The sequence below is a fragment of the Passer montanus genome, unplaced genomic scaffold (assembly GCF_014805655.1).
Source record: "Passer montanus isolate IOZ18808 unplaced genomic scaffold, ASM1480565v1 scaffold57, whole genome shotgun sequence".
In the NCBI taxonomy this organism is placed as follows: Eukaryota; Metazoa; Chordata; class Aves; order Passeriformes; family Passeridae; genus Passer; species Passer montanus.
Window position 1 is genome coordinate 2,552,158 of NW_024370705.1, and position 9,074 is coordinate 2,561,231.

At 42.9% G+C, this 9,074-nt stretch overlaps 1 protein-coding gene across 4 annotated transcripts; it reads left to right on the forward strand.

Annotated features, from left to right (window-relative positions):
• Positions 1–6: 6 nt before the first annotated feature.
• On the forward strand, positions 7–9,072 carry GUCD1 (guanylyl cyclase domain containing 1). Of its 4 annotated transcripts, XM_039725877.1 has the most exons (8): positions 21–45; positions 1,584–1,668; positions 2,256–2,372; positions 3,129–3,294; positions 3,560–3,646; positions 4,025–4,116; positions 5,709–5,950; positions 6,415–9,072. In XM_039725877.1, the coding sequence occupies exons 4-8, from the start codon at positions 3,223–3,225 to the stop codon at positions 6,504–6,506; spliced, it is 585 nt and encodes a 194-aa protein (XP_039581811.1). In that variant the 5' UTR covers positions 21–45; positions 1,584–1,668; positions 2,256–2,372; positions 3,129–3,222; the 3' UTR covers positions 6,507–9,072. The 4 variants fall into 4 exon arrangements, with proteins under 4 accessions (XP_039581808.1, XP_039581810.1, XP_039581811.1 ...); XM_039725874.1 differs by lacking the exon at positions 2,256–2,372 and having other exon boundaries at positions 7–45; XM_039725875.1 differs by lacking the exons at positions 21–45; positions 2,256–2,372 and adding an exon at positions 184–214.
• The last annotated feature ends 2 nt before the right edge of the window (positions 9,073–9,074 follow it).

Below are 9,074 nucleotides of genomic sequence, written 5' to 3' on the forward strand. Positions count from 1 at the left end.
CCACCGCCATGAAGAGCCCCCGGGAGGCCGGCTCCCCGCCGCCAGGTCAGTGCGGCGCTCCCGGCCCCGCTGGGGCTGGCGGGGAGCGCTCCGCGGAACGGGCCCGGGAGCGGGCAGGGGGTGCGGGCCCCGCCGGGAGCCTCTCGGTCCTGCCGAGCCGCGGTGCTGCGGGTCTGGCCCGCAGTGTGGAACTGTGGAATGACCGGCCCCGTCGGTAGGCTGGTGGCGGCGGGGAGCCGGCCGGGCACACGGGTTGGCGGGGTGGTTTACAGGCACGGCACAGCCCGCAGCCATCGCTGAACGGCTCTCGGTGTGTTGGGAAACAGGGGGCTGGAAGCTGGGCGGCCAAGAAAACTTGTTATTGCTCTCTGGAACTTCCACGTGGAAAACGCGTACCCCGTGGTTCATGTGGGGCTTGGTAGAGGCGCTGGCTGTTCACAAAAAGGGGACAGATTCATAACATGCTAAGAAACTATGATGATAAAATACTTGAGAAGTATCCTGGTTTGAGGACAAGTAGCAATTGGTTTATTGGTTTTCTTTTTATTTATTTAATATTTTTTTTTATGATACTTGAGAGCGCCTTAAGCTAGATGAATTAAAAAGACTGAATATATCAACTGGTATGCCATTCTTTAAAGTCATGATTAAACAGGAGCACAACTAGTAAAAATATAACAACATTACCTAAAAAGTTCTATAAATCATATTACCCCAAAACTAAACAAGACCACGTGATGCCAAATGTATTTTTATTCCCGTCATAAAATATAGAGGACCTTGTTAACAAAACTTCTCCAAGGCCTTTCTCGATCAAAGGTTATTGAGAAAAGCCCTTTGTGATTAACTCATTTTGGTCAATGCTGAAGTAGCAATGACAGGCACAACTCTTCAGGTCCTGCTAGTGGTGAAACTGAAACCACCACATTGCCAACTCCGTAAAAATAAAAAACTGAGGCAGAGGATGGCGCTTGTATTTTGGGGCTTTTTGGCAGAGATTATTAATTTTCCCTGTCTACTGAGGTTTTGATGGAATGAATACAAAAGGACAGCTGGTGCTACTTGCAAGTTGTAACTTGTTTTGTTTAAATTCTGTAAATTACCATTCCTGAGAAAAAAGGTTTCTGTAGAAAAGGCTTAAATCTGTGGGGCTTCTCAGAGATTCCTGCCTGGAGATCCTGGTATGTGTTCTCCCAGTTTGATTGAATTCTGTTGTGGCACAGAAGTACAATCAGACACAAGAGAAAAGATGAATACCTGCTGTTATCCAGGAGGAGGCACAGCTTCAACTGAGGGGTGGTGGGTACACCACCCCACAAACAAAAAAACCTTCCAAGGGACAAGGGGGTGGAAAGCCAGTGACCTAGGTATGGAACAATAAAAGAGTATGAGATTAAACCAAATGCTTACCTGTACAGAAATACTCAATATATGTTCCCCTGAGAAAGAAAAAAATCCACCTGCCAGTCAGACAAAACCACATTCCTAAGTTTCCGTGGCTGTAGTGCTGAGGACAGGCTGACTTTTAGTGGCATGGAAAAACATTCCTATGGATTGACATTGTTTGTGTCCTGCTCACACAGCTGACTGCATCCAGCTGAAAGTGCCCGTGATTCAGCAGCTGTACCACTGGGACTGCGGGCTGGCCTGCTCCAGGATGGTGCTTCAGTAAGTGGCTCTCTTAGAGTGGGAAATCCACTCCATGGGGAGGGGTAGCAGGAAGCAAATCCCAGGGAGAAGAGGTGTGTTGAAGCAGCCATGAGTTCAGTCTTAGGAGAGCAGCAGTTTTTGAGGTGCCCTTGGACAGTGACTGCTGCTTGGGCCTGGCCCAGCTCTCCAGCAGGAGCAAGGGAAAACATAAACTGAACTTCAGACCCTTTTGAATAACTGACTAATTACACAGATGCAGAATACCTAATCAGCTCCATGAACTTTGCAGGCTGGCATGCATAAGCTTATAGAAAGTGTTGCCTCTTTCCTGTTGTTACAATTAAGAAATGATAGTTAGCTGTGACTCATCTGATTCCTTTCTGTGTTTCAAGTGATGGGTAGGTGTATCCCAGTTTATGAGTGTGTGCTGTACCTGTACTGCCTCTGTCCTGCTGAGCTCCAACCTGTGGGATGAGTGTTTGTGTTCCAGGAGTAGTTTCAGCTTCAAAACTGTGTTGCCCTCTGGGGGTTTTTTTGTTTATTTTTGGTTTTACCGTTTTTTTGAACTAGTAGCTGTCCTGCTGAACTCCTCTTTCCTTCCACAGAGGAACATGAGCTTAGGTGCAGGAGAAATACCTATTTAGATGTCCACTTAGTAGATATGAAGCAGAAGATTTTCATTTCTCTCCATCCCTTCTGCCAAGACGTTAGTCCGTGTGCTGGTAATTTCCCATCTTGACTACTGTAACCTCTATTCCCTTTACCTCTTTGCCACTCCAGTCTGCCCAAAACTCAGCTTCCAAGATTAATCTTCTTACCCTGCTGATCTGACCTTGTTTGCCCTGCATCCTCAATTCCAGTTGCTTTTTGTTTTTTATCATTTAGTTCCATTTGTTTTCTTACTTTCAGAACTCCCTGTAGCTACCTTGCTCTGCCCCTTTGCAACCTGTCCCAAGCTTCCTCCTGACTTCCATCTCCCACTTTCTTCCTTTTGTGTCATCAATGCCTAAGACAAGCTTCCTTTGAATATTTACTGAATTCCTTTATGGCTCCTCCTTTTAAAATCCATCTATTGTGTGAAGGAAGTTTTAGTCTTTAACTCTTCTTTCTGTGTTGGCTCTAATACACTTGTATATGACACTGTAAACCCTTCAGGACAGAGTTCTCTACCAGCTTGACTCTGGTACAGCACCTGTACACTCCTAGCACTCTAAAACAGTCGAAGCACCACACATTTCCAATTTTAAAAAGTCAGCAATAAATCCAGTTAAATATTCCCTATTCCCTTCCCTTAAATTTCTGTCTCCTTTGTGGGTTGGTTTGGTGTTTTTTTTTTTTTTTTTTTTTTTTGGTTATTCCTTAGCCAAGCCTGTTGTTTCAGTTTCTATGTGCTGTGATCTAGAGGCTTGGACTACAACACTCATTTTCCCTCTCCTAAGATCTGTGCTTCCCTTCCCCTGCCTTTCTTGATACTCTAGGTACCTGAATCATTTGGACAATGATGAGTTTCAGAAAGCCATCCAGGAGCTCCAGCTAACAAAGAGTATCTGGACTATTGACCTGGCCTACCTAATGCGGCACTTCGGAGTTAAGCATAAATTTTGCACCCAGACACTCGGAGTGGACAAGGGCTACAAAAATCAGGTCAGTATTCTCATCTACAGGGGGAGAGAGGCAGCTTTAAAAGCCTTGAGTGTCATGCTATAAAAGCTCTGGTGTGTTACTGACAGTCAACTGTGGTTAATTTGACCTACTGCCAAAACTGGCACAGATCTGTTCCAAAGGCAGTATGATCCCATATTGATTCCATCTTTTGAATTTTTATAAAGTTTGCATGTAGTGTTCATGAAAGGTTCCAACCTATTTGACAGCCTTGGAGACTGAAGCCCTGTATTTATCTACAGAACAGGTACAGCCTGGGCAGCAGCAGTGTTTAGCTTCCACACTTTCCCCACCACCGTGCCTCAGCCTTGACCTGGAAGATCCACCTCTAGAGGTGAGAGGGGAACTCAGCCTCCCATCCACTGAGAGCTTGGCCTCTCCAGGACTGCCAGCAAGGGGCCAAGGAGGGCCTGTAGCACTGGTGACTTTATTGCAAGCTCCTGCCCAGTTTCCCCTGGGAAACCAGACAGGCTTCTCTTATGTAGGCAGCTGAACAGCCACTGGATGGAAACTGCAACAGTAACTGACCAGGAGCAAATTTAATTTGTAATTCAGAGCAGAAATCCTTGTCCTGTTTCCAGCGAACTAAGGGAGAGATCTTTTATCCCATAGCCAGAGCTCCAACTTATGCAGGCTCTTGCTAGCAGACTCTCAGTGGTGGATTACCCAAGGTAAACACCATTCCAGTTCAGAACTTCTGTTATTTCCACAGTCATTTTACAGGAAGCACTTTGACACAGAAGAGAATCGAGTGAATCAGCTCTTTGCACAAGCCAAAGACTGCAAGGTGCTGGTGGAGAAATGGTAAGCTGTTTTCTTTCTCTTTGGAGATTCTGTGGGCCCCTGCTTTTCTTGGAGGCACCAAGCTAAATCGCTGAAAGAGACTGAAATCAAGCCCTAAGCCTTTTTTTACCAATTGTCTTTCTCCTATATCCATCTCAAAAAACCTCATGCACATCAAGAGCTACTAATGAAGTTCGAAGAAAAATTAGTCATGATGCAAAATAAGTGATAAGAAAATGCTGATAGCAGCTGACTATGTTTTGAGTTTGGTTATCCATTACACTTAGGCAGTAGGGAGTGCCTACAGCACTCTAACTGGCCATTGTTGGAATTAAGGAGAATGCTGTGTGGGTACAGAACTCATTGTTCCCAGAGCTATGCAAACATTATGGATCTCTGTTCCCAGACAAACATGCAAATTACATAGGAGCTTTTGCCAAGGAGACCATGAAATAAGGAACTCCGTGAAAGAACTACAAACCCAGAAGAAATGGAAAAACTGCAGAATTTTCATAATCAGCAGTGAAATTCTATTTGGGAATGATTAAGCATCCAACTTGAGCTGCATCCCTTTTTATAGGGAAGCTGGATTTGGATCCCCACTGTCAAAGTCGGGTAAATGATTAGGGGTAAGCAAAGAAGAGAGGATATGGGGCAGCCACAACAACATTTGAATGCTGGAGTGTAACTTACATTTAGCAGAATCAAATGTCCTTTCTAACATGTGTGGAGTCACTTTCACTTTAATTAATAAGCTGTGACAGGACAGAAGGGACATGCAGTCCCTCTTGCTTTTGCAGTCTGAAGACTGCAGCCTTGATCAAAGCAGGGACAGAGGGCATAGCTGCCTGTGCAGTCCTGAGGCTGGGCCATCAGAGTGGGGAAGTGCCACTGGGAAGGATTCAAAAAGCACGTGAGTTTAGTCAGGTGGTGCACACAGCACAGACCTCTGGAACAGATCCAAGAGATGAGTTTCTCACGCGTATGGAACACACCATCTGCCTCAGAGAGGGACAGCTTTTAACAGATGAGGTTATAGGTGGTGTTTGGTGAATACTTAGTCTCTGTAGAAATAAAGCCTAAAATATGAGGTGATTCAAAATGTCAGCTAGGAGAATCACAGTCCTGTGTGACACAGGGAAATTTGGGCACATCTAAATTTGGTTAGTGGTTACACAACATTTAACCACTCACTTGATAAAGATTTGGTGTCTCAGAGATAAGCTTTTCTACCAGCAAGAGAGAACACTTCACTTAAAATTTTCCTACAACAGAAGTCTCTCAAGTTACTGAGTGAGTTGCCAGTTGCTTTAATTCTCTTCTCTGGGGCATCTGATGTGTCATATCAGAATGTGTTACTGCAGAATCCAGAGCTGTAGCTCTACACTTCAGCAGCAATGAAATGAAAAGGCCATGAATGCTGCAGATTCTGTCAGGCTTTGTCCATAGCAAAGCCTGCAGGGTTTAACAGCAAAGAACTGTACCTCTGATACAGAAGTATATCTGTAGTGTATGTGTAGTATATCTGTAACATGCCAGCTGCACTGTCCACCATCAGGAACTTTCTTTACACCAGTCTCTTTCAATAAGTGTGTCTGTTTTTTATCTTGCAGCACAGTAACCGTTCAAGACATCCAAAACCACCTGTCCCAGGGTCACGTAGCCATTGTCCTTGTGAATGCAGTCCTGCTGCTGTGTGATCTTTGCTCAAGTCCTGTCAAATACTGCTGCTTCCTTCCCATCGGACAGAAGTGCTTCTGCAGGAGCCCTGACTACCAGGGCCATTTCATTGTGTTGTGTGGCTACAACAAAGCCTCAGGGAGTATTTACTACAACAACCCTGCCTATGCTGACCGTGAGTAGCCTGTCCCTTTTTGGATAGATTCTGAGCCAGGGCATTACTAAGGAGTCTGACACAGAGCCACAGCTGGACCTCCCCTCAGTGCACAGGCATTATTAGCATCACTACCCGATTTATCAGAAGGGGTTTTGCCACGTTAATTAGATCAGTGCTGCATTTGTGGTGTCATTTAGTTGAAGAATTCAGATGGGCATTCTAGCAATTGGCTTGTTTGGCTTTCACATGGGTTAGTGGGAGATGCTGAAATGTCTGTGTGCAGAATATAGCAGAAGGGCCAGTTTGGTACCTGTCTGTGAGCTCTCTAAGGTGAAAAATCTACCTGAGTAAAGCTGTACCCTAAGCTGCTGGGTGTAGTCTCTATACTAGTTTGGACTGTGGATTCTGTTACATCCTGTGTAAGAACCTTTCACTGGCAAATCCTTCTGAACTTTTTGTAACGATTTGTTCCTCCATCCCAGGAACGTGCTGCACCAGCATCAGTAACTTTGAGGAAGCCAGGACAAGTTACGGCACGGATGAAGATATTCTGTTCATCTACACAGACAGCTGACACCCAGCCAGGACACTGCTGCTCCTTCCTGCACAGCCTGCAGGGCAGCTGGCTGCTCGTCTCAGGACTCCCCTGCACACACCTCACTCCTGCACTGCAGTGGGACCTTCAACAAGGGAGGCTTTATAGACATTGACAGGACTATATTGCAATGCTGTCTTTACCTTTTTGGTTTTTTGGGGTTTTTTTTCTGAAGGTGTATCTGATTTTGCAATATCTGTCTTTGGTTTTTTTCTTCCCCTATTTTTCAAAATTGCACATTTGACAGTAATTCTAAAGTACAGGCCCAGAGCATGTTCACTTTCAGCTTATTTTCAAATTAAACACATAAGAAAAAAGCACCAAATTTGTGAACTTTAACACTTGGTAATATTTGCATAGGTTTAGGTAAACAAAGAAAAAAATAGAAAATACCTGTTTCTCTCTCTGTCAAAGCATGAAAACTGCTCTTCATACAAAATCTATGGATTTGAAGTTCAGCAGAATATTATAAAAGGAAAAAATTAATGTAAAAAACTTTTAAATAACAAAAAATGCCTTGTTGGCTCATCAGTATTGTCTGCAATGTAGGAAAAAACTTCCCATCTACCACCTTCACAGAGATTTAGCATTTATGCAACTGCAATACTGGAATTACTCCCTTGCACTACAAACTCAATCTCTTTTGGCTAAATCCTCTTGGATGACTGCTCAGAGCTCCATATTGCTCCAAAACTTTAGGTGGAAAGATTTGATTTGCACTTGGAAGTCTTTACTGCTCTCTGCAAAAAGCTCTGAATGTTATGCCACCCACATGTACCAGTTTCTGCAGAATCCATTCTAAATATGAACATTCTAAATATTTCAGCTTACTAAGGAAATGCAGAAAATTATCATCCACACTAATGGTATATATTTTGTGTGTAAAGTGTAAATATCTGACAGCATCTGCATTGTATCTAAAACGCTAAATCATAATTTGAGCCAAATTTTGCTGTTAGTATTTGTTCAGTGACCTTCTCAGAAGAGCTAAAATCAATTAAGGAAAGAGGAAATACAAACATACCTTCTACAAGTAAGAAGGCAGGAACTTAGATTGTTCTAGCTCTTATATTACAGCTGTTTGTGGATTAAGTTGTTGCTGCATTGAGACATTAAGTGAAACTGGTAGCAGCCCATTCATAGCCCTTTCCTCTGTTACCTGAGGAGCACTCTGAAGTGTAAGAAAAAACCACTTATTTCAGCTTCATCCATCCTAATTTCTTACAAGTCTCAATCTGAGAGTGAGTAGGAAAATCAGCACTGATATAAAACTAGGAAAATTTGCACTTAAGACAGAGATCCTACATCTCTGGCATGGTTTTAGGAAAAGAACTGTTCAAGTTCTGAAACTGTGTGGATATAATAAATAGGAATCTACTTTCAGCATAGAAAATTTTTTTTACCAAGATAAACATTTTATCAGTTGTTGACTAACTGAAAAGTATACAGTGTTGACTAAGTACTTAGTAGAATCAAGAGTGCTCCTTTGTACAAAGGCAAAAAATAGTAACAGACATCTAAAATGCAGTAACCCTTGAAAAATTCCAAACAAAAGTGCATGGCAGGAAGTTTTGTGTGTCAAATTTTGCTTATCATTGGTGAAGTTTAAATACATTCTGGCAGTCATGAGCAACAGGTAGGATGTGGTTTGTATAGAACCAGTTCATCAGTGCCACCAGCAGAATCCTTCCAGAAGAAAGGTACAAAACCTCTTGGAGGTAATGCCTTTCAACTCCTCCAGAGTAAACAACCAGAAGACTCCTGATTGGGAATTTTTATGTCCAGGGCCAAAATCGTGATGTTTGATTTTGAGAGAGGGTATTAGCTGTTAATAATTGACAGGTATGGAAGTACAGTCTGTTAAGAGTACCTCCTTAACCCATGCATTTTCAGGTAGGTAGTTCATTCAACACCATTAAACTGCCACAGGATTTCTCTTAGAGCAGGCTTGATTAGTTGAATAAAAACAATTCTTACAAAGGCTTGTAATTGGCATTCAGCATCCTACTGTTTCCATTACCAAAAGTGAATCCTGGGTGTATGGGAAACATGAACTTAAGGCCCACCTTAATGTTCTGAAGTGCACACACAGGTGTAACAATATTCACTGGCAAGTGTTGGGTACCCAGGGTTTAAATGCTTCAACAAAAGTGCAAGATAAACAAAGCTGCCTAAGCTAGTGCAGACAAAAGGAGAGGTCCACTACAACAGGATCTTGTACAGCTGCCAAATGGAGCATGGCTGTGAGAGATGAAAACACAAGGAAGAAGCAAAAGCTAAATGAAAAGACTGAGTGTGTGACACAAATTCAACTGAAAAAGCAGCTCACTGCACAAGCATCCACAACACCTGCATTTTCTGAAACTTTGTTTCCTCTTACAAAATTGTCTATCAAAACACTCTGAAAAATGTTCTGTTGCTTTGTTTCTGTCAGGATGTCAATAGCAAAGGAAGGGGATTTTACATGCAGGGATTTTATACATAAATATATTTTTATTTGTAATTAAGCCATTCTCAATAAAGGTTAAGCTCACAAATAACCTGGTA

Bases quoted from the DNA above. Each gene is read 5' to 3' on its own strand.
- GUCD1 (XM_039725874.1), top strand. From the start codon at position 9: ATGAAGAGCCCCCGGGAGGCCGGCTCCCCGCCGCCAG. The intron at 1,669-3,128 runs GTAAGTGGCTCT...TTGATACTCTAG, and splicing joins TGCTCCAGGATGGTGCTTCA to GTACCTGAATCATTTGGACA. The intron at 4,117-5,708 runs GTAAGCTGTTTT...TTTATCTTGCAG, and splicing joins AAGGTGCTGGTGGAGAAATG to CACAGTAACCGTTCAAGACA.